The following is a 25763-nucleotide window of genomic DNA, read 5'->3' as shown; positions in this document are numbered from 1 at the left end:
TTACCTATGACCATTTGGCCTCGATGGGAACCAGAGCACTTGCTGCGCCATCCTACCCTCAGTGGCGTCCACCTCGTCCGGTTTGTTTTTACTGTGGTATACGCGGCCATATATCTCGCTTCTGCCGCCGTCGCCAGCAAGATGAAAGACGAGGCTATGCTGAGCACGAGAGAGACCGCACTCGCCGACCAGACTCCTACTATCCCGGTTCGTACTCGTTCCCTCAGCGGCGTTCACCGTCTCCTCCAGTTGCTCTCAATCTGCCTCATAGTTCCCGTTCAGCCAGACGTCGTTCTCCTTCGCCTTACCGGCGCTCTACATCGCCGCTTCGTCCCACTTCCCATCTTGCCGACCAGCACTCGGAAAACTAACTGTTGCAGTTTTTGGAGGGGAAACTGCTTCCTATCGGTCTTCAACAATTCCTCCTGTTCGCCCGGCCAACATGCTTTATGTGACTGTTGAAGGTGTTTCCGCGTCTGCTCTCATCGATACCGGTGCCGCCGTTTCTGTTCTTCGTAGTGATCTGTGTTCACGGCTCCGGAAAGTGAAAACGCCTTATCTTGGACCTATTTTGCGTGGTGCTAATAATGCATTCATACACCCCGACGGACAGTGTACTGCTCGTGTTTTCATCGACGGCATTCGCCACCACATTGAGTTTATCGTGCTTCCAACGTGTATCCATGAACTTATCTTGGGTTGGGACTTCCTACATTCTGCTTCAGCCGTCATTTCATGTAGAGAGGAAGTTGTCCACATCGCGGATACAGCGCTTGCACCTGTTACAGATTCTTCACCTTCATGCGTGAACTTGGCCATTGATGAAGACTACGTCCTGCGTCCTGGTCACGAAGACGTTGTATCCGTAACATCCCGGCAGATCGCCGACGGAGACGCTCTAGTCGCCCCTTCTTCCCGCTGTACTTCTCGTGGAATCCTCATTGCCGCCTGTCTCGTCCGGTTTTCACGTGGCCGCGCCCTTCTGTCTGCCTGCAACACGACCCCAGATCCTGTGATGCTGCCCAAAGGGATGACTGTGGCAACCCTCGCCGACACTCAACCTATCTCTATAGTCACGCTTTGCCCTTCTTCATCGCCAGCACCTACCTCGGGTTTGGATGATTCCTTCCCTCCCTCAGCCGTTCTTGGTTCTGACCTAACCGCCGCGCAGTCCGAAGCCTTACTGGCGGTCTTAGCGAAGCACAAAGCCTGTTTCGATAGCTGTTCCCCTGTGTTGAGCCAAACTTCTGTGGCTTCACACCGCATCGAAACTGATGGTTCCGCTATCATCCGACGACGCCCCTATCGTGTCTCGCCGTCCGAACGGAGGGTCATTGAACAACAGGTTGCTGACATGCTTGCGCGGAAGATAATTAGACCTTCATCTAGTTCCTGGGCTTCTCCCGTGGTTCTGGTAAAGAAAAAGGATGGCTCCGTTCGCTTTTGCGTCGACTATCGAGCGCTCAATAAGATCACACGCAAGGACGTATATCCAATACCTCGAATCGACGACGCTTTGGACACACTGCAAGGGGCGGAATATTTCTCCAGCCTTGATCTTCGATCAGGCTATTGGCAAATTCCGATGAACGAGACTGACAAAGAAAAGACCGCATTCGCTACACCAGACGGACTTTATGAATTTAACGTGATGCCTTTTGGTCTTTGTAACGCTCCCGCCACATTTGAGCGCATGATAGATAACGTACTTCGTGGACTAAAATGGAAGACCTGCCTCTGTTATCTGGACGATATTGTCATCTTTTCGTCTAACTTCAGCCAACATCTTCATCGATTAGACGAAGTTCTCAAGTGCCTTGCAAATGCTGGTCTCCAGATCAATACAAAAAAATGCAAATTTGCAAGCAAGACTATAAAAGTATTGGGCCACGTCGTCTCAAAAGATGGCATCCAGCCAGACCCCGAAAAGATTGGTGTTGTTCTACATTTTCCTCGGCCCCAGCAGCAGAAAGATCTACGTAGTTTCCTCGGCTTGGCTTCATATTTTCGTCGATTTATACGCAACTTTGCTGCCATAGCAGCTCCTCTACACAAGCTACTGGTTACAGGTGCCTCTTTCACATGGACTAACGAATGCGAATCAGCTTTTCAAGCTCTTAAGCAACATCTTACTTCCGGACCAGTGCTTCGCCACTTCGATGATCGAGCCCCCACCATACTCCATACTGACGCCAGCGCACAAGGTATTGGCGCAATACTTCTGCAACGTAATGCAGCCTCTAAAGAGCAAGTCATCGCATATGCCAGCCGAACACTTTCTCCAGCTGAGCGGAACTACACCATTACGGAGCAAGAGTGCCTGGCTATCGTCTGGTCGATTCAGAAATTTCGTCCATACCTTTACGGCCGCCACTTCACCATCGTCACCGACCATCATGCTCTGTGTTGGCTGTCATCAATGAAAAACATGTCAGGACGCTTAGGACGCTGGATACTCCGCTTGCAGGAATATGACTTTGCAATAACGTACAAGTCTGGAAAAAGTCATCATGATGCAGACGCATTGTCTCGCTGCCCACTCTCGCTCTCTCCCGGTAACGCGCCGTCGCCTTCCCCACCACGTCGTTCCGATGCTACGCCTGCCTCACACCAGCTCTCGATAACGCCCCTGGACCTAGCTACGCTTTCATCACGCTCTGATCTCGTCTTGCTTCAGCGGGCCGACTCCTACTGTCGAACTCTCATGGATCGCCTTAGTGGATTCGCCGAACCACCCAACAGCCGCTTGCGACGCCAACTTCGACAATTTCGCCTGCAAAGTGGCGTGCTACACCGCTACGTTTATCACCCAACAGGTCACCGGTGGGTCCCAGTTCTACCTCGCTGCCTTCGCCGGCGCGTATTAGAGGCACTTCACGACGACGCATCGGCTGGCCACTTAGGCTTCCACAAGACTTACGACCGCATCAAGACCCGCTGCTTCTGGCCTGGCCTATCCACAACGGTGGCCAAATATATTGCCTCCTGTGCGTCATGTCAGCACCGAAAACGCTCGACTTCCCCTCCTGCCGGTTTACTACAACCTCTGCCTTGCCCGGACGCACCTTTTGAATTTGTTGGCATTGATTTATATGGTCCCTTGCCTTTGACACCCTCTGGTCACCGTTGGATTGTCACTTCGGTCGACCATTTAACCAGATATGCCGAGACTGCCCCTCTGCGAGCCGGTACCGCGTCTGAGGTTGCTGACTTTTTCTTGCACTCCATCGTCTTGCGCCACGGGGCTCCTCGCGTTCTTCTGACTGACCGTGGCAAGGCGTTTATTTCCCAAGTTCTGGAGGAAGTTCTTCGGGCCACTGATACCGTGCACAAATCTACTTCTACCTATCATCCGCAGACCAATGGCCTCACTGAGCGCTTCCACCGTACGCTGTCTGACATGATTTCCATGTACATCCGGCCTGACCACACTAACTGGGATAAAATTCTTCCTTTTGTGACATTCGCCTATAATACTGCTATTCAACGGACTACCGGTTACAGCCCTTTCTTCCTTGTATACGGAAGATCTCCTTCCACCATATTTGACAGAGAATTCTTTTTAGCACCTTCTTCGCCTACCGCGTCCCTTCCAGAAGATTTTGCTGCCAGAGTTGCACATCGCCGTCAAATCGCCCGGCAAAGTACGGAAGCTACTCAAGCTGAGCGCAAACGTCGCTGCGACAACAAACGCCGTGACCTCCGTTTTCACCCTGGAGACCAAGTCTTGCTTTGGACTCCAGCCCGAACTCCAGGCCTATGTGAGAAGTTCCTTCAACGCTATATTGGCCCATACACCGTTGTGCAGCAAACATCTGCAGTGAACTATCTCGTGCGCCCAGTACACTCCGTCACTGACCGGCGCCGCCGGAATGCCGAAATTGTTCACGTCTCGCGGATGAAGCCCTTCACTCCCCGTTTAGATAATCTGTAATCTGCGGCCAGGCTGGCCGCTTCCATGACGGGGGGAAGTTAGTGTAAGCACTATTAACGTACTTCGTCCTTTTCATTTGTACATAGTAATCATCACCTTCCCTGTTCTTCTACTTCTTCGCGCATGAGCTGGGGCGTTTGCTTTTTGGAATAAAAAGCGCTTGACAGCTCGGTCGGTCTCGGTCTTACAATATATATATATATATATATATATATATATATATATATATATATATATATATATATATATACCGTCCTATCACAACCGACCGTACTCCGACGCCACCACCAGCCTTCAGAGCCTCCCGATCACCATCCCCGCGGCCGCGATTCACGTCACCGTCGCCTCGGCGCCGTTTCATGTCGCCCCGCCGGGAAACTAGCCAGCCCGGCCGATGGAGGTGAGGTCGCTGGACAATGTGCGCTGCCGACTCGACTGCCTCCAACTATTTTCATGCTTAAAAATAAGGTTCATGTACTGATTGATGGGGTGTCTACAATGGCTTTAGTCGACACGGGAGCAACTGTATCGGTCATGAGTGTGCCGTTTAAGACCTTCTGGGACGCAAGGTTATGTTTCGTTGGGACCAGTGCACAAGTTTCCGTGGAGTCAGTGGTGAATAATTATACCCGGTTGGTGTGTGTAATGTGGATGTGTCTTTGGGTGGGAGAGTTTTTAATGCCGAGTTTACTGTTCTTCCTCGCTCCTCGCATGACGTGATTCTGGGGATCGACTTTTTGCAATTGTGTGGTGCCAATGTTGACTGCCAGACGGGAGAACTCAGTGTCGACACCGGTGTTTCGCCTGTGCTCTTTGAAGGTGCAGCTTGCCCGGAGAGTGTGTTTTGCGTGTCTGATGATACAGTTGTGCCCGCCTTATCCGCGATGCGTATTGCCGTCGCCTGTTCATCGCCAACTCCTATCTCGTTCGATGCTGCAGTGGAACCTGTACATCGAAACTGCCTCAAAAAAAAAAAAACGTGTTAGTTCCGCACTGCGTGGTCTCAGTGACCAATGGCTGCGCGGGGCTGTGGGCGCTAAACTGTTCCACTGAAGCAGCAGTGCTACCTCAAGGCCTAAAGATTGCCACGTTTCAGGAAGACTCGCCTATATCCGTGGCAGTACTTACAGAGCGACCCGATGAAGGAGCAACCAGTGTCTCGAGCCCCGGGAGCTCGACGATACTTTCTATGATTGATAAATCACTCAGTGACCACGAGCGTCGAGTGTTGATGGCCCTACTTACGAAACACACCTCGGTATTCGACTTTGCGCAGCACGATGGCCCGCCATCGATTCCTGCGTCCAGAACTCGTCACCACATCAACACAGGAGCCGCCCAGCCAATCCGACAAAAACCCTATCGTGTGTCCCCGTCAAAACGCAAGATAATCAGCGATCAAGTCCAAGAAATGCTATGCAAAGGCGTCATTCGAGAATCATCTAGTACTTGGGCAGCCCCCGAGATATTGGAGAAGAAGAAAGACGGTACGTGGCGGTTCTGCGTTGATTATCGTCGCCTAAACGCCGTTACTAAGAAAGATGTATATCCGCTCCCACGAATTGACGATGCCATCGACTGCCTCTTTGCGGCATCCTACTTTTCCTCCATTGATTTACGGTCAGGTTACTGGCAAATTTCTATGCACAACGACGACAGAGAAAAGACACCATTGGTAACGCCCGACGGACTATTTGAGTTTAACGTGATACCTTCCGGTTTGTGTAACGCGCCCGCAACGTTCGAAAGGTTTATGGACACGATATTACGCGGCTTGAAATGGGAAGTTTGCATGTGCTACTTAGACAACGTTGTGATCTTCGGGCGAACGTTTAGTGAGCACAACAACTGTTTGGACTTGGTCCTGAACTGCTTGGAGAAAACGGGTCTTGTGCTCGATTTAAAAAAAAACGTCGTTTTGGGGAAAGACAAACTCATGTGCTAGGACATCTCTTCGCTAAAGGAGGCATCCGACCAGATCCACATAAGACTGCGGCCGTAGAAGCATTTAAGGTACCCGACTCTGTAAAGCAGTTAAGAAGTTTCTCGGGCTTGTGCTCCTACTTTCGCCGACTCATTCCACGGTTTGCTGACATGGCTCATCCCCTTACACGCCTTCTCCAAAAAGGCGTTCCCTTTGAGTGGACTGCAGATTGCGACTCATCGTTTCGCCAGCTGAAGTTCCTGTTGACGTCCCAACCAATACTTCGCCACTTTGATCCTTCATCACCAACCGAGATTCCCACCGATGCCAGTGGCGTCGGCATCGGTGCTGTGCTAGTTCAGCGTATTGGCGACAGTGAGCACTTGATCTCGTACGCTAGCCGTTCCTTGAGCCGATCCGAGCGCAACTACACAGTGACCGAACAAGAGTGTCTGGCGGTCATTTTCGCAGTGCAACGGTTTCGTTCGTATCTCTACGGGCACCCCTTTACTGTGATAACATACCATCATTCGCTATGCTGGCTTGTGAATCTGCGGGATCCCTCAGGACGACTAGCGCGCTGGGCCCTCCGCCTACAGGAATACGACTTCGTTATTTGCTACAAAAGTGGCCGGCGGCATGCTGACGCTGATTGTCTGTCTCGGATGCCACTTCCAACAACTGAATGCGATGCGGACAACTTTGATGAATACATCGCTTTTATGTCCCCGGAATTTCCGGATATGCGTACCGTCATATCCGAGCAGCCCAAGGACGAGAGCTTACAACCGCTCTTCACGGCAGCACAGGAGTCACCTGCAGGAAGTCGCTTTCGCCTACGCGATGGTGGCGCGTTGTATAAGAAGAGCTACTCGACCACCGGTGCACGCTACCGTTTAGTTGTCCCAAAGAACCTTCGCAGCCAAGTATTATACGCCATGCACGATGACCCAACTTCCGGTCATCTTGGTTCCACACGTACGCTCTACCGGGCTCAGGAACGTTTTTACTGGCCTAAGATGCGGAAGGGTATCGAACGGTACGTCGCCAGCTGCTCTCAATGCCAGCGCTACAAGCGTCCTCCACAAGCGCCACACGGCCTGCTTCAACCAGTTTCCCCTTCTAGCGTCCCCTTTGAGCAAGTTGGTATAGATCTTCTGGGCCATTTCCCGCGATCCTCCAACGGCAATCGTTGGGTTATCGTTTGCGTAGATCACCTTACCCGCTATTGTGAGACCGCCGCGTAGCCATCCGCCACAGCTACAGAAGTTTCTATCTTCTTGCTGGCTCACGTTATACTCCGACATGGACCTCCTCGCATAGTAATCAGCGATCGTGGGCGACAATTTGCCGCGGACGTAGTTGAAGAAACACTTCGTCTGTGTTCATGTAGCTTCCGCCATTCTACGCCCTACCATCCACAAACTAATGGTCTGGTCGGGCGCACAAACAGAACGCTTGCCAACATGCTCTCCATGTACGTCGATTCGGCACACAAGAATTGGGACAGTATCTTGCCTTTCATTACCTATGCCTTCAATACCGTGAGACACGAGACTACTGGTTACTCACCATTTTTCCTTCTTTATGCTCGTCCGCCGCGCTACAACCTCTACACCATGGGCGCGATCTTGTACGCGTTCCAAAATGGAACGGAGGCGGTCCGTTCCATCGAGCCGCACACGATTGGTCAATTTGAACCGTGAGCCGCACACGATTGGTCAATTTGAACCGTGACGATCAAATTGACCAATCGTGTGCGGCTCGATGGAACGGACCGCCTCCGTTCCATTTTGGAACGCGTACAAGATGGCGCCCCATATTGCCCTACTTCGCTCATGACAACGAGTCAATCGATGAGATCCTCTGTCGAGCAGAAGAAGCGCGACGCCTCGCTAGGCTACGCACCCTGGCATCGCAGGACCGGTCCAAGATACGCTATGACGGGCGTCACCGCCACGTTTACCTGGATCCTGGTGACCTTGTGTGGCTCTGGACGCCGTTGCGGAAGCGTGGCTTGTGCCAGAAGTTTCTCGCCCATTACGTCGGCCCCTACGTTATTCTGGAGCGAACTATCGCATTGCGCGTCTCACGAGCAGTGGACGACGCTCGGCCAAGGCTGAAGTGACACACGTCGCGCGTCTGAGGCGTTACAATCCACGAGATGACTGACTCGCCCGGCGGGCTTCGTCTGCCAGCGGGGAAATGTCACGAGCTCTTGCCATGAATCACGGCTGCCGCGCAGACAACCAGGGGAAAGAAAGAGGAGAGCGACGGGAGCCAAGCTGCCTCGGGACCGCGCTCGAAACGCTCTGATCAACTAGGGGCTCTATTCTGGACACGCATGGCGGCTGCACGGCCGCCATTATCCGCCATCTTGGCTGTCTCATTGGCTGTCCAGAGGTCACGTGTTTTGAAATTTGTGCCGGGAAACAGAAATTTTGCAAAATGCAATTTTGCGTTCTCGTCAGAATGATGAAACGTGACGTGGAGCTGCAAGTTTTATCGACTAATACTTTTTTGTGGCCCTTGGCACCTATATTGCGACTTTAGCGCTTTAAAAAAAAAGTGGACGGTAGCGTGCAGAAGCCCGTGCAGTGCATCTACAGTTTCGCGAATATGTGGTGGCGTTCCAAGATAGCCGGCATGTCAGCTTGTTAATTGGCTGAAGGAATATCCCGCGAGGAGCGTCACAGGAAGGGCCTTTTCGTAAACGTCAATTTGACGTTGCGTGACGTTGCGCTTGGCCGCCATTGCAGAGATTTTCCGCCATAATTTGTGGTGCGACGAGCCGCGCGAATTATGGTAATGAGCGGCCATATGCAACGGCAGTGGAGAGGCATGCGTACGCCGCATTTTCCCTGTCATTTCGGGCCATGAAAATCTTTTGTTCACAACGCGTGTTCATAGCATTTGCATCGCTTTCGGGTGGTGTTGGCATTTGTGTTTTGCACCATCATTTTTATTAAAAACACGTTTATTTGAAATAATATTGGTTGAAACTAGCAAACTTTCTGTGACATATCGCACTTTTCACTATTGCGTTTGTATTTTAATCAATATTAATGACTTTTCGCATCATCAAAGGCTATGACAACGGTGACTTTTTAATTTACAAAAAGAAATGTACGTAAGACGGCGCCTTGAAGTTTCCTCTCGCGGTGCGAGCAAGCAGCGAAGTGCACAAGAGATGGCAGTGCCGGCGTTTGCGTCGCTCAAGCAGATACCTGTGGCGCGCGCAACGCTATCGATGATATTCGGCGGCTTCTCAGCCAGACGAGTCGGGCTGAGTAACTTGCGGATCACGAGATAGCGATAACGCGGCCTAGAGCGTGCGCTCATCATCACTGGTAGGTCGCGTGTGTTGTCTCAAGCTAGAAAGCAAGCGCGTGGGCGCCGATATACGATGACTCATTCAGTTTCCCGAGGACACGCATCCTAGCTAATGAAGCAGACGACAGCCTGCGCGCATGCAGACGACGGAAGCGAGAAACGATTTTGATGGAATAATCGTACGCGTTGAGCTAGCCGCTTTATTTTTACTGGGGAGGAAAACTGTTTTGCTTTATCAACCACGCTATGTTCAATGCCTACATTACAGTTTCTTAGGCGAAACGTCAAATTTGCGTCACGTTACGAAAGCAAATCGGGGCTATCGGCGCCATTTTGTAAGCGTCGCGCGTACGTCACGCTTCGAAGAAAATGGTGGAATGTCCAGAATAGCGGCTCGGATTCATCTGGTTCGACATTACACACCTCGTGTGTAACAATATATATATATATATATATATATATATATATATATATATATATAGTGACACGTGTACTTGTTCATCTTTCACCAGCTAACAAATGTTAAACGTTATCGCTAGGCGATCTGTTGAGCCTTTACAACTCCTCATGGCAGGAGGGAAACGTTCCTGACGAATGGAAAGTAAGCCGCCTGGTGCCACTCTTGAAGCAGGGCAAATCCCAACTCGAGCTCACCTCTTACCGCCCAATAGCGCTGGCCAGCTGTGTAGGCAAGGTAATGGAACGGATGCTCCTTGGCCGCCTAGAATGGTACCTTGAACACTACAAGATTTATCCGAATTCCATGGCTGGTTTCCGACGTGACCGCTCTTCCATCGACAATGTAGTTGATCTCGTTTCGTATGTTCAGCACGAAAGGTCCCGTAAGCGTTTATCTGCAGCTTTATTCTTAGATGTGAAAGGCGCATACGATAACGTATTACATGAGTCCATTCTCGATGCTCTTGCGACGGTTGGCCTAGGTGGTCGAGTCTTCTTGTGGATTGCAAGTTACCTATCTGCAAGATCATTCTTTGTGTTAACTGACGATGGCCCGACTACGCGACGCTATACGAGCAGAGGCGTTCCTCAAGGCGGTGCTCTCAGCCCGACGCTATTCAACCTCGCTCTTCTTGGACTTGCTGAATACTTACCAACTACCATCAAGATTTCAATATACGCAGACGACATCTGTGTCTGGACTTCGGCAGTCACACGTCCTCAGATACGTGCGCGGCTTCAAAGAGCAGCAACTTTGACAGCGAGCTACTTGTGTAAACAAGGTCTCAGCATATCACCAGAAAAATGCGCACTAGTGGCATTTACTCGCAAACCAATGACGCCTTATGTCATCTCAATCAGTGGGCGGACCATTTCCTATGTCAGAACCCACAGGTTTCTTGGCGTAATCATTGACCGAGACCTCTGTTGGAGCCCACACGTGGCCTACATGAAACGGCGCCTGACAGAAACTTCCCAGTTGTTTAAATACTTGACAGGAAAGACATGGGGGATGTCAGTAGACGCAATGCTGAAACTCTACAGAGCTCTCTTTCTCGGGTTTTTAAGATATAGTCTACCGGATGGACCGGATCGGATGGTCTCGGGAGCATCCGATGCAAACTCACATTACGGTGGAAGCCCTGAGAACGCACATCAGACATTTTGCACGTGCCCCCTATCACCACCTTGCAACACTACCTTCGGACCGGCGCCAAGCATCGTTCTCTAAAACTATCATCAAGTACAACGACAAACTTCCCTCGGGCTTCACCGCTGCATCTAAACCATCGATACCCCCTTGGTGTCTTATTAGCCCCACAGTACATCTCAGTGTACCAGGAATCAAGAAAAAATCTGAGCTGTCGTCACCTGTGCTGAAACAACTGTCTCTGCTTCTTCTACACGAGAGGTATGCGGACAGTGTACATATTTATACTGATGGTTCCACAAACCTCCAGTGTTCGTCCGGTGCTGTGGTTGTCCCAGCAAGAGCTATTACCATTAGCTTCAGGACTGACCACCCAACGGCATCGACATCTGCGGAACTAGCTGCTCTTCGTGCGGCACTTCGTTTCGTCAATCGGGAGTCACCTCGACAATGGTCAATCTTCAGTGACTCAAAGGCAGCCCTACAATCTGTGCTATCAGCTCTGCGTCGCGGGCCATACGAACAACTCGTATTCGATATTAGATACTTACTCCATACATCACAGGAGAAAGGACACCACGTGACGTTTCAGTGGCTTCCAAGTCACTGCGGCGTCATAGGGAATGAAAACGCCGATAATGCCGCTCGGGCAGCTCTTGACGACACACAGGAAGAGGCCATACCGCTCTCACGGTCCGACGCAGCCAGCAGACTTCGAGTGCTTGCACAGGAGATCACGCTCTCTCTATGGTGCACACCAAGCAGCCAGACCAACCGGAGCAATCGTCACTACCACCTGCCCTCTTTGATGCATCTCTGTATGCCAACTGGACTCTGCCGAAAAGAGGCCACTATGCTTTATCGCTTATGGCTAGGGGTGGCATTCACGAAATCTTATTCATTCCTCATTGGAATGGCCGACAACCCTTTTTGCAATGCCTGTCTTTGCGAGGAGACGCTAGAACATATTCTATGCGACTGTCCTGAATATGATGTTCCGAGACAGTCCCTGGCGTCCGTTCTAGCACACCTGGACAATCGACCACTGTCAATTGAAACCATTCTCGCATGTCGTCGACAGAAGACATCACAGCTGAAAGCAACGAAGGGACTGCTTAGGTTTTTAAAGGAAACGGGCTTGGACAAGCGGCTATGACAGTGATGTCACGTACCACGCAAGAGTGACGGACTGCGACTGACGATGTGTGTGCTGTGTACGTTATGTGCTCTCTCTCTCTCTCTCTCCTCCCCATCTTTCATTCCCCCTCACCCCGCTCCCATGTGTAGGGTAGCAAACCGGTTGTCCTGAACTGGTTAACCTCCCTGCCTTTCCTTCTCCACTCTTTCCTTCCTTCCATCGCTAGGCGAAGGACGCGCCTGCATGTATCGGAAGTTTCTCGAACGACGTTATCGATGCTTCTACCCGTTGTCTATTGTCACCGACGCTTATGCAATCTGATTGTACTAGCGACGCGAATTGTCTAGTACTTTCTGGAAGACACGCGGGCACCAGGGATTACTCTGGAACCTTCGATGACTCATGTATAAAAGCTGACGCGTTTCGCCGCTGATCAGATTTCGACGATCGCCGACTGTGTTCGCCGCTATTGTTGTGCTTCGAGTGCAACTTGCTATTGTGGGCACAGGTTCCCCCAATAAAATGTCTGTTGCGTTATTCACAGTTTTGCGACTGTTTTCTTCACCGTCACTACTACGTGACATATATATATATATATATATATATATATATATATATATATATAATCTGTCCCGAAAATACTTGTAGCCCCGCACAGCACAAAATGTAGGCCACTGATTGTCGTCTCGAACTATACTCGGTGCCATCAAACGATGCGTCAGCATGAGGCGAGGGAGATGCAACTTTTAAGTGGTTGCAGCACTGGCAACATGTTTTATCCGCAGGCGCCACGTTCAGGTTGGCGACCGAGCTCGAAGGAGTTCCGGCCAAGGAGGCTATCATGTCCGCCCTCTTGCACCAACAGGGACAGTTCACCGGTGGAGTCAGCAGCAGCGCCATGTTCCGACCAGGGAAGCGCTACGTGCTAAGCGCACAGCAGGTACGTCCAATGCGTTGACATCCGGCCCTGAAACCTCACTCTAAATAACTGTGCAGAGATGGCACACACTGAGCGCCTTCGCGACCCAAGCGAAAATTTCAACAATGCACGATAAAGCTTCACAAACCTGCCAGCCAATATGCCAACGTAAAACGTGTGAAAGAGCAGAATGAAAACATTTTCGTAATTTATGCTCTCTACTTGCAGTCCCTTTGAAAGCCGGAACTCACAAGAAACAATATTGGCAAGCTTGGAATTGCCGATATTGTGGCGGATACCTCCTACTTCTCAAGAACATCTTTGGGCATAGCACGACGTAGTCTTCGTCAGCTACAATATAGGCTGCTTCGATCACCGCAATACATGCACAGACGATATGAACTAGGTCTTCTGAAAACAGAGAATGAACAATGTTGCAGGGAAAATCAAATCTATCCTAGGAACCTAGGATAGAATCAGTGGAATCTAAACTAGAGTACTGCACGGGCTCGGGATTGCCCGGGCCCGGCCCGGCCCGTGGGCCGGGCCGGGCCGGGTAGAGGAGTTTTTTCACGGGCTTGGGCCGGGCTCGGGCACGGCGTGTGCTTTTTGACGCGGGCCCGGACCGGGCTCGGGCTTTCTGCGAGTTATTCTCGGGCTTCTCAACTCTGAAAAACATGTATTTTTTGGTCTCGGGCCGGGTTCGGGCCGGGCTCGGGCCGGGTTCGAGTCGGGCTCGGGCCGGGCTCGGGCTTAAGGTATAAAGGGGTGGCGGGCCGGGCCGGGCGGGTAACGTAGATTATTTCCGGGCCCAGGCCGGGTCCGGGTCTCGCCATAAAGATTTTTATCGGGCTCGGGCGGGCCGCCCAATGTAAAAACAGGCCCGAGCCGGGCCCGGGCCGCAAAAATCGGCCCGTGCAGTGCTCTAATCTAAACAGCACTCAACGAACATGCACCTTGAGGTACACCGGTCTCCTCTTATTCATAATGAGGACTTTAAACCATAGAAATAATTTCTGGCTGCTTGGGCTGCAAAATAGACAGAGACTGAAATTTTCTGGATAAGGCTCTGTAGAATCAGGCTGCGCACTCAATCTTGACGTCAGGGTTGTATGGGCATGCGCCCGGAATCGGTTTCACGCTGGTATCACGTTCAGATTTCAAGTGTGCTTGTGTTTATAAATTTGTTGCATTTCGATAAACGCTGCAGTTGAGAGTTCAGCTCTCGCCTGTCAATTCCTTAGTTCTTTTCCATGTCTATGTTGCGCTATTTACCCAAGATAAACTAAAGTAAACACGCCCAGTGATGACAATGATATCGTACATCGCGTGGCGTTAACAGGTGTAAGGGCGTTTATTAGACGCTGGCGTTAGGGCCGACCGTTGGATCAGTTCAGGGAACCCCGAGCGCGAGCGGCGCTGTCCGAGCATTGCGCTGGAGAGACTGACCAACTAGACAGCGCTGTGAGGATGTGCCACTGTGTCGTCCTTTTTCGCTACAATTACCCCAGGGACGAAAAGGGAGCCGTCCGGCCACCTAGCATCTGGTCACTATATTGTCACGCGATAGCAATCGTCATGCGAAAGTCATCGGAACAGATGTCAAGACCATAAGGCACGTGGCATTGCTCCCCTCCAAAAAAACATCGTCCCGATGTTGGAAATAAGTATTCAGTGAAATAAATAGCACACTGGAATTTGTGAAGAACACAAAGGTAGCAAAGAAAAAACTACACAACACGCTTTATAACGTGCATAATAAGGCTTCAAGCGCACGACGTGAACAATTTCAGGCCGTGCGCGCCGTCGCTGAGAGTTCGTCATCCCGTCGGGAATGACCTCATAGTTCAGTGCACCCACGCGGCGGACAATCTTGTATGGGCCGAAATAACGTCGAAGGAGCTTCTCGCTGAGGCCTCGTCGGCGAACTGGTGCCCATACCCAAACGTGCTCGCCGGGCGTGTATTCTTGATGGCGGTGTCGAAGGTTGTAGTGCCCGACGTCAGTCGCTTGCTTTCTTGCGGTTCGGACTCTAGCAAGCTGCCGGGCTTCTTCGGCGCGCTGCTGAAAAGTTGCCACATCGGGGTTTGGGTCGCCGTCATTTTGGCGCTGAGCCGTGCTCCCTCAAGGGCTGCAGAAGATAGCGCCAACCTTTCCCTTTCCCTCAAGAACCACTTACCACCATTTACATGTGGCAGCATGGCGTCGAGTGTCGTTGTCGCTTCCCGACCGTAAATAAGAGCGAACGGTGTCAGCCCAGTGGTCTCCTGAATGGCTGTGTTATAGGCGAAGGTGATATAAGGGAGTATTTCATCCCACGTTTTATGTTCAACGTCCACGTACATCAACATCATGTCCGCCAGGGTTTTGTTTAGCCGTTCCGTGAGACCGTTAGTTTGCGGATGGTATGCGGTAGTTCGGCGGTGAGTGGTGTGGCTGTACCTCAAAATGGCCTGCATCAGTTCACTACAGAATCCTGTCCCCCTGTCAGTGATAATGGCCTCTGGCGCACCGTGGCGCAGGACGATCTGACAAATAAAGAATTTGGCGGCTTCCTCAGCGGTGGCTCTTGAGAGTGCGCGCGTTTCTGCGTAGCGCGTCAAGTAATCCGTCGCAACAATAATCCATTTGTTCCCGGCATTAGACGTCGGGAAAGGCCCAAGAAAATACATTCCAATTTGCTGGAACGCTCTTGTCGAGGGTTCGATCGCTTGCAGGAGTCCGGCAGGTTTCGTTGGGGGAGTCTTGCGGCGCTGGCATTCTCTGCACGTACGGACGTAGTGCTTGACTTCTTCGACAATACGGGGCCAGTAATAACATTCTCGAATCCGCGTGAGTGTTCGTGTACAGCCGAGGTGTCAGGATGTTGCTTCATCATGAGACGCCAGCAAAATGTCTTGACGTAAGGACGACGGTACAACAAGCAGATAGGCCTTCTTTGTAGGATCGAAGTTCTTTTTGACTAGAACACCATCTCTCAAACAGAATGCGGACACACTGCACTTGAAGATTTGTGGGACGGTGTCACTTTGTCCCTCAAGGTAATCAATGAGGCCACTCAGTTCAGGGTCGACCCGTTGTTGTGTGGCGAAATCGGAGGCGGTGACCATGCCCAGAAAAGGTGAATCGTCGTCTGTACACTCTGGTGGTTGCTCGACGGGGGCTCGGGACAGACAATCTGCGTCTGAAGGCTTCCTTCCGTTCTTGTACACTACAGAAATGTCGAACTCCTGCAGTCGCAAACTCCATCTTGCGAGGCGTCCAGACGGGTCCTTCAGGTTGGCAAGCCAACACAAGGCATGGTGATCGGTAACAACAGTAAACGATCTGCCGTACATATATGGGCGGAATTTTGATGTTGCCCACACTATTGCCAAACATTCTTTTTCGGTGGTGGAATAGTTTGACTCTGCCTTCGATAAAGAGCGACTGGCATAGGAGATGACCTGTTCTCGTCCATTCTGTCTCTGCGCAAGAACGGCGCCGAGGCCGATACTGCTGGCGTCGGTGTGGATTTCAGTTTCCGCGTTTTCATCGAAGTGCGCCAAAATGGGCGGTGATTGGAGACGGCGCTGCAGCTCTCGAAACGCTTGCTCTTGTGGCGCATGCCATACAAAAGGGACGTCCTCTTTCGTCAGGCGTGTCAGCGGCTCTGCGATCCGCGAGAAGTCTTTGACGAAGCGTCTATAGTAGGCGCAAAGTCCGAGAAACCTTCTGACGCTTTTCTTTTCACGGGGCTGCGGGAAGTGTCGCACGGCAGCTGTCTTCTCAGGGTCTGGTAAAATGCCGGCAGAGCTGACAACGTGGCCCAGGAATTTGAGCTGTTCGTAGGCGAAGCGACATTTTTCAGATTTCAGCGTAAGTCCGGAAGACTTGATAGCACGCAGTACCACTTCTAGCCTACTAAGGTGCTCCTCGAACGTAGAAGCGAACACTATGACATCATCAAGATACACCAGACAAGTCTGCCATTTCAGCCCAGCCAACACGGTGTCCATTACTCTTTGGAAGGTTGCGGGGGCAGTGCAGAGTCCAAATGGCATGATTTTGAACTGGTATAATCCATCTGGTGTAATGAACGCAGTCTTCTCGCGATCCCTTTCGTCAACCTCCACCTGCCAATAGCCGCTCTTTAGGTCCATAGACGAGAAGTATCTTGCATTGCAAAGGCGATCCAAGGAGTCGTCAATTCGAGGGAGCGGGTAGGCGTCCTTTCTCGTGACCTTGTTGAGTCGGCGGTAATCGACACAGAATCTTAGGGTGTTGTCTCTCTTTTTCACGAGCACGACGGGGGAAGCCCAAGGGCTTTGAGAGGGTTCGATGACGTCGTCATGCAGCATTTCTTTTATCTGTTTCCGGATTGCTTCGCGTTCTTTCATGGACACGCGGTACGGCGACTGGTGAATAGGCCGTGCACTTTCATCTGTTATGATTCGGTGCTTCGTAAGCGTCGTCTGGCGAATCTTCGACGATGTAGCAAAACAAGCCTGGTAGGTATGAAGCAGTTTCTGCAGCCGTTCTTGTCTATCTTGCGACAGCGCAGGGTTCACATCGAATGAAACGTCAGAAGGTCGAGGTGCGAGTTCGTCTTCGATCGTGAGGATGTTGGCTGTGTCCGGAATAGTTTCGAAGAGCGCCACCGTGGTGCCTTTGGTGAGATGACGATATTCCGAGCAGAAATTTGTTATCAGTATGTTGGCTGTTCCTTCGATCAGGTGGACGATCCCTCTTGCTACAGACAACCCCCGCTCAAACAGCAAACTTGGGTTCGCTTCGACCAATCCCTTGACGCAGCTGCCATTGTTGGTACCCACTGCGATCATAGTACTCGAGCGGGGTGGCAACGTGATATGCTCATCGAGGATCGCGAGTGAAGCAGATAATCCAGGACTTGGATCTTGTGCGATGGCGTTGTCTGGTGAAAACTTATGGTCTGTGCTTGTAGATTAATGACCGCGCTGTTCTCCGAAAGGAAGTCTACGCCGAGAATGACGTCACGGGAGCACTGTTCTAGAACGATGAAAACAGTAGGGTACGTGTGTCCTCTCACCGCTACACGAGCCGTACATCTTCCTTTTGGTGTTACTACGTGACCGCCTGCTGTTCGTATCTGTTGGCCGTCCCAAGCGGTAAGAACTTTCCTTAGTTGAGTGGCGAACACGGCGCTCACGACGGAGAAATCAGCGCCGGTGTCAACCAGCGCAAACACAACATGGTTGTCTACCCTGACTGCTAGGTCCGTTGATTTGGTTCTGGTATTGCAGGTGCGTCGTTGTGTGACGTCGCGGCTTTGTCGGGACTTGCTACTGACGTATCGCTCGGTCTCGTCGGATGCATGAAGATTATGTTGTCGCGCCGTTGACGCATTTTGTTCGTACGCGGCAGGCGTAGTTACACTACTGGAACGTTGCGGCGGGGGAGGGGCTTCAGCAGTGCGACGAGCAGCAACCGTGCCTCCATCGGTTGCCGTCTTCAGTTTCCCAAGCGAGGGCTGGGGGACCTTCTCCGCTCTGCTCCCAAGTAGCCAGGGCGGGGCGAACCATAACGGCGGGATGAGGGCGACGGCGACCTGTAGCGGCTCATTTGCGAATTCTGCCTTTCTAGGTAGTGCTCGATCTCAAGCGGCCTTTGGCCAGGTTGCGGACGTGGAGCACCGATAGGGAACCCACGGATACCGAGGTTCCTATAGTAGCACCGACGGCGGGCTCGCCGCAGTGGAAACATAGAGGACGCTGGTCTGGAGTCCTCCAGACGTCGCACTTTCTCGGCGTTGCCTGTTCGACCATAGGCGGGCCGTCGTTTGGTCGCGAGCGTAGCAGTGGTGTGTACGTCGGTCTGGTCGGGCTCACTTGGCGTTGCACAGCGGAGGCATATGACATGACTTGAGGGCCTCGAGACGTCTATTCGGGTGCTTGGTGCGGCTGAATGGGTTGCCCCGTTCCCAGTGCCTGCTGGACATCTTGTCTGATAACGTCGCTGATCGCTGCGACTTGAAGACGCGAGCTAGGGAACATTTTGCGTAGTTCCTCTTGTACTACAGCCTTGATTGTGTCTCGAAGGTTGCTCATGCTCATAGCGTCGAATTCCATGGGAGATGTGCCGTGGACTAGAGCAGGGCGCCCATACTGTCTTCTTCGAACGTCGAGTGTTTTTATTGCGATAGCAATTATATGGACACTTCAACCGGATTTCTGCCGTCGGCGTCGCCGTCGTCGTCGCCGTCAGGTTCCCTATAGATAAAATCTACACCGCGCACCGTATACCCGAGCGGAAGCGTGCGGGGACGTGCGCTATCACGGAGAGCGAACGCACTCATCTCCCACGCGCAAGCAAGGAAGCAGGAAGCCAGCGCCGGAGGGAGCGGGGGGGGGGGGGGGGGTGACTCTGCCAACAACTGCGCTCGTCGCTCGTCCGCACCGTCTCTTATCTCCACACGGCTCTGACCTTTATGCGCCGTGCATTCGCCGCTCAGTTTCCGTTGAAGCGATAGACACCACGTACCTTCCGCCGCTGCGGCGTATGCGCTCGCTGCCAGCGTTTTGACAGTCGTTGTCTGCAGTCATTCAGTGTGATATATTCGTGTTTGTTTGTGCGCGCTCACACCACGCTTGTTCATTCAGTTAGTAATAGTCGGGCCACATTTTCCAACGCACGCTACGCATACAATGCTGCCCGGATCGGCAGTGCAGCGCTACAGGTGTGTCCCTTCGCACGCGCTGCCCACGGGAAGCGCTTCTCATCAACACCACCGTTTCACACGCGCCTTCTCGTGGTCATCGAGTCTCTCTTCATGTCGGTCTACTTACGCCGCAGCACACCTGCTTACTTAATCAGCTCATGTTTACTACAATTCACATTGCTACCAAAGCCGCTCACCTTACTTCGTATGACATTGCTGTGTTGCTATCGCATTCATTGCTTCGCCCTTAGGGCGAAACTGTGACAATTTTTTTTCGATGGCTGCGGCTTCAGTTAAAAATTCGGCGACAGTTTTTGGTGGGTTCCGCATAAGGCCAGCAAAAAGCTCTTCCTTCACGCCTCTGATAAGAAAACCGAGTTTCTTTTCTTCCGGCATTTCTGGATCTGCTCGACCAAAAAGATTCTTCATTTCTTCTACGAAGACGGCCACGCTTTCGTTAGGGAGCTGGAGACGTGTTTGAAGTTGTCTCTCTGCCCTTTCCTTGCGAAGGACACTTGTAAATGTCAGAAGAAGGCTTCGCTTGAAGTTTTCCCATGTCCTGAGCTGGGATTCTTGGTTGATAAACCATGTACGTGCCGACTCCTCCAGCGTGAATTATACGTGCTGCAACTTCGCGTCGTCGTCCCACTTGTTGTAGCTCGCCACGCCCTCGAATTGTTCGAGCCAGTCCTCAGGATCATCGCAGGGGATTCCACGGAATGTCGGTGGCTCGCGTGGTTGCTGCAACACGACGGCGGTAGAAGTGAGGGGGGCTCGCTCATCTAGGCTGTCGGGGCCTCTTTCGTAGGGCGTGTCTTCTCTGGCAGGAGGCCGTACTCAGGGGAGAGCCCAAGATTCCGGCGGCTTCTTCGTTGGTCGTCTTCTTCTGGTTGATGCAGACTGGTGTCGCGAGTGCCCGAACGAGCGCTGGACATACCCAGCACCTCTACCAGTTGTCACGAGTGGTGCTAAACACCGGTAACTACAGTAGGCGAGCGTACGGCAAGAGAAACATTTATTGAGGCGAACTTGTGCCCCGCATAACCAAAAACCAACTATAGCCCAGTAAGAGCAACATGTGCGAGCACGGACGGCGATCGGCAAAAACAGAGAGCATCACCAATGTGCGGGCAGTACTTAAAGGCTGCGAAGGAACATGCGCAGTACTATCGCGAGAGATAGCGCGAGTTGACCTGCCTGATACGATGGGCCCATCGTAGGTACGAAGCTGGTATCACGGTAGGTTTGCGCGAGTGCTTAAACGCGATAGCAATCCTCATGCGAAAGTCATCGGAACAGATGTAAAGACCATAAGGCACGTGGCAATATTAGCGCATCATAATACGGCTTGAGGGGCTCGATGGTGACAATGTCCCATCCACGACGGCGCATGTCTGATGACGGTTCAACGGGCTTAATCACATAGTTGACGGGTGATGTACGATCAATGATGCAGTAGGGACCTTCATACTTGGGCAGTAACTTGGAAGACAGACCAGGTGCAATGGAAGGAACCGAGAGCCACACAAGCGTTCCAGGAAGAAAGGTGGGCGCAAAAGTGGTGTCACCGGGAGTGCTCTTCTGGCCCTCTTGGTCATGGGAGGTTAAGGCCCGGGCGAGGTCGCGGCACTCTTCGGCATCCGATGCACCCGGCCGGTATGGTAGCATTGTGTGGATGGTGTGCTATGGGTGCCTACCGTACAATAAGAAATATGTAGAAAAGCCAGTGGTGCTCTGCGTAGCGGTATTGTGCGCGTAGGTGACGAAGGGCAGAATGGCGTCCCAGTTCGTGTGGTCGGAGGCGACGTACATTGAGAGCAAGTCGCCGAGCGTACGGCTGAAGCGTTCCGTGAGTCCATTGGTTTGAGCATGGTACGCCGTCGTCGTGCGATGAGAAACGTGGCACTATTTGAGAATAGCTTCAACTAATTCGGCGAGGAAAACACTTCCGCGGTCACTGAGCAGCTCCTGGGGTGGCCCATGACTTAGGAGGAATCGACGAAGCAGGAAGAAGGCAACATCGCGCGCTGTAGCTATCTGAAGCGCCGCAGTTTCAGCGTGTCACGTGAGATGGTCAACCGCCACAATGGCCCAGCGGTTTCCAGCCGATGTCACGGGAAGGGGCCCGTACAAATCTATACCGACGCGCTCAAAGGGCCGGGTGGGGCAAGGTAAAGGTTGCAGCCCAGCTGGAGAGAGGCGGGGTGAAGATTTCCGGCGCTGGTAATCGGGACAAGAGCGTACGAACTTTTGAACGTAGCTGTACATCCCTCGCCAGTAGTACCGCTGTTGAAGGCGCTGGTAAGTCTTGAAAACGCCAGAGTGGGCACACTGGGGATCGGCGTGGAAAGCTGCGCATATTTCGGAACGCAGGCTGCGAGGCACGACTAACTACCACTGGCGGCCGTCGGAGCTGTAATTTCGTCGGTGAAGCCCGTCGTCGCGAATTGAGAAATCGTGAGCTTGACGGCGCAACGCGCGAGTGGTTGATCTGGTCGATTGATCAGAGAGCAAGCCTATTATCGAGGCAATCCAGGTTGTCCTTACGCTGCTCGGAAGCGATGGTGCGAAGGTCGATGGAAGACACAGTAAAATGAGATACAGGGCAACGCACATTTGTCAGCCAAGAGAGAGTGCGAGAGGGCGTCGACGTCCGAGTGCTGTCGTCCGCCGCGGTAGAGCACGCGGATATCATAGTCTTGAAAGCGAAGTACCCAACGTGCAAGACGGCCGGGCTCATCTTTCAATGACGACAGCGAAGATATTGCGTCGTGGTTCGTGACATCAAATGTGCGGCCATAGAAATATGGCCGGAACTTAGTAATAGGCCAGATGATCGCGTGACATTCTTTTTCTGTAACGGTGTAATTACTCTCGGCTTTCGTAAGCGTTTGGTTAGCGTAAGCGACAACATACTCAGGGAACCCTTGTTCGCGGTGCGCAAAGACAGCGCCAAGGCCAACACCGCTGGCATCTGTGTGTACCTCTGTAGGGGCCGTCGGGTCGTAGAGGCCCAATATTGGGAGGAGACGCCAGCAAACTGTGAAGTTTCGCGAACGCCTCGTCGCACTCTGATGACCACGAGGTGAGGAGCCTGTTGTTCCCTAGGAGCTTCGTCAGGGGCGATACGATGGCGCGAAATTCCGAATGAAGCGTCTGAAGTAGGAGCACAGACCGATGAAACTGCGAAATTCTTTGATGGACGTAGGTTTGGGGAATTCGGCAACGGTGCGAATTTTGTCGGGGTCGGGGAGAATTCCATCCTTGGATGCGACATAGCCAAGTATCGTGAGTTGCCTTGCAGCAAATCGGCACTTTTTTAAATTTAATTGTAGGCCGGCGTTCGAATGGCGGCGCGAGCTTGAGGATGCATGATATGAGATGTCGTGGGCCTTCCTAAACGATATTCTATGTAACTAATTAAACTTGCAGAATGGTGGCTTGCTGGGCTAGTTGGTTCATTGCAACTTGTGTAACAGCGCGAAAAATAACAAGGAAGGGACGACGACAGAGACAGAGTGAAAAGAGCGCTCTTTTCAATCTGTCTCTCGTCGTCCCTTCCTTGTTATTTTTCGCGCTGTTACACAAGTTGTAATTAAACTTCCAGGTTTTGCGCACTCGGCCGTACTCTGAGCAGGTCTCTGCCATCCCCTTATCAAAGCAAATATTATATTTGCTTCAATTAGGACACTCGGCGTACGCCGCGAACTTCTCCGAGTGCAGGTTCCCAGTGCGGAATTTTGTTAAACGCTTGAAGCAACATATGTATGATGTCAAAGTGGAAAAAGTATCTTGCGACGTATTTGCAGAGAACGTGGTAGCCTATAATCATGACATTAGCTTCCTTGGACAAGGTTTTCATCATCGCCAAGAAACAAACTGGATTTCATGGCGTTATCTTGGGTCGCTTGCTATCCAGGCAACATAAAAAGGATGAATCGCAACGATGCCGTTCTTCTGCCTGCATACGCAAAATAGATAGTTCGAGTACTAAAATGCACTCGCCGGGGTGGCGCAGTCAGCTAAGGCGTTGCGCTGCTGAGCACGAGATCGCGGGATCGAATCCCGGCCGCGGCGGCCGCATTTCGATGGAGGCGAAATGAAAAACGCCCGTGTGCTTGCATTGTAGTGCACGTTAAAGAACCCCTGGTGGTCAACATTAATCCGGAGCCCTCCACTACGGCGTGCCTCATAATCAGAACTGGTTTTGGCACGTAAAACCCCAGAAAGAAGGAGTACTAAAATGCGCTTAAGCTCCCCGTTTCAAACAGTTATTGTTCTGAACCAGACGGGGAGTGGGAGCTTTTATCGGTCAAGTAATACATTCTTAGCATATTTTTGTCTTACCGTCTAATTACAGACGCCGTTGCAAGCATCATTGCGTACAGCTGAAAATTTTGCGGATTCATGAACCTGTGCCAGACAAGAATAGCTGAATAGCAAAGTGACCAATATGATATAACAGACAGCCACAAATAAAAACTATAGAATTTGCATTACAAACATTTTGTTAACTTTGTGATGTGTTATTGATTTGTTTATTATAATCCTTTGAGACCTTTGGCCCCTTAAGTGTATGAATACTCATTTGTATGAATAATCATGCTTTATGATGAGCGTCGTACTAACATTTGTTATCACCTTTCTGGCCTTTGGCAGTGGTGACCTTGGTACGGCCAACGCAAGAATTGGGAGCATTCCAATTTCTTAGTTGCTGGTCCAAGGAGACATTCGATTCATTTAAATTTAACATGATATTGGGAAGTTGTTTTTGTTTTTGAGCCCTTGTGTGTATGCCAAATATCCATATAAGAAACATGTGAATGTCTGCTGCACTCCTTTATATTCCATCTGCCAATCTCGATCGAAGTAAAATAATATTGGATCTTTCGACACAATCGCTTATGTGCAGTGTACAATGGTTCTCACCAGGGCCGCTATCTTGTACGCGTTCGAAAAGCCGACGTTCGGTTTCGCCAAACGCGATTGACCTAGATTGGCCTAGGCCGTGATATCGGACAATCGCCTGGACAATCGCGTAAGACGGAACCGAACGTTGGCTTTTCGAACACGTACAAGATAGCGCCCCAGATCACTGAAGCTAAGCAAAATTCCGTCGGACAGTTGATATCGAAGCGAGACCAGGATTGCAATGATGTGACTTAATTTTCGCTGCTACAGAACATTTAAAATGCCGTCATTTCTGTGCTACCATTTCCTCTGACACGCCAGTTCCCACTGTGATTGGCTATGTTTGGTGGAGGTTGCTGTTGTTGCAACTACTCCCTCTCCCAATGAATAACGAGTGTTTTTCAATGCAGTCTTATGGTGGCGATTGTTACATGAATAATAAATACTCCTGACTAGACGTTGTCCTTCTATTTGTTTAAAGAGCTTTGAAATGGCTTGTGTATGTCAGCGTGTGGTCCTAAAAGTAGGGCTACAAAGTGTTGGGCTACGTTAGCTAAATATCCTGACTAGAAAGTACTTTACATTGGTCTTACAAAATTTCTTTAATCCATTATAAAACATTTTAAAACAGTTTCATTTCATCTCGCAGAACGTTTTATAGCCGTTTTGAAAGCCGCTACAAGACGTCTAGCAAAACGTCATGTTTACGCGAAATAAGTTAGCACGTGATCACACTGGCCCCTTGAGGCGAGAACGACGAAGTTCGTGGTTGCGCACGCTCTCTCCGAGGATCAGTCATTGCTAAAGTCAGGCGCTTTTTTTTTTTTTGACAATCTGTGGCTGGTCAACTATTTTAGCTGTACTAGCTGGGTGACATTTCTGGTGGAGGTGCTGGGTGACAATATGTAAATATGAATGACCTCCTGACAAAAAAAATGCAGGACAAAATTCGCAAATCTTTCTATGATTCTAAGTAAATACATTATGGAGTAATAGAAAAATACGCCTGCCTTTAGCAATGGCTGATCCTCGGAGAGCGCGCGCGCAACCACGCGCTTTGTCGTTCTCGCCTCAAGGGGCCAGTGTCATCACGTGCCAACTTGTTTCGCGTCAATATTTCAAATTTGGTGGTGCTTAGACGGTCTTCACGACGGCTACAGAATCTCTTAAGTCATCGGACAAAGTTGTGTTCAGACGGTTACAAGACATCTTAAAAATCATGTGCAGGCTTCTTGTAGACGTTATAAGTTAATTGCCAAGACGCCTTGCTAATGTTATCGAGGTGGCGTGTAGACGGTTAAGAGTCATATGTATGC

At 51.1% G+C, this 25763-nt stretch overlaps 1 protein-coding gene across 1 annotated transcript in view; it reads left to right on the top strand.

Moving 5' to 3' along the window:
* Positions 1–25763, top strand: part of LOC119433642 (uncharacterized) — a 187998-nt gene that overhangs the window by 44241 nt on the left and 117994 nt on the right. Inside the window, exon 7 of the mRNA XM_049659073.1 lies at positions 12724–12878. Within this exon, the coding sequence (XP_049515030.1) occupies positions 12724–12878 (155 nt within the window). The remainder of the gene's footprint in view (positions 1–12723; positions 12879–25763) is intronic.

The sequence above is a fragment of the Dermacentor silvarum genome, chromosome 11, assembly GCF_013339745.2.
Source record: "Dermacentor silvarum isolate Dsil-2018 chromosome 11, BIME_Dsil_1.4, whole genome shotgun sequence".
Taxonomy (NCBI): Eukaryota; Metazoa; Arthropoda; class Arachnida; order Ixodida; family Ixodidae; genus Dermacentor; species Dermacentor silvarum.
This window is presented reverse-complemented; position numbering and strand designations above follow the sequence as displayed.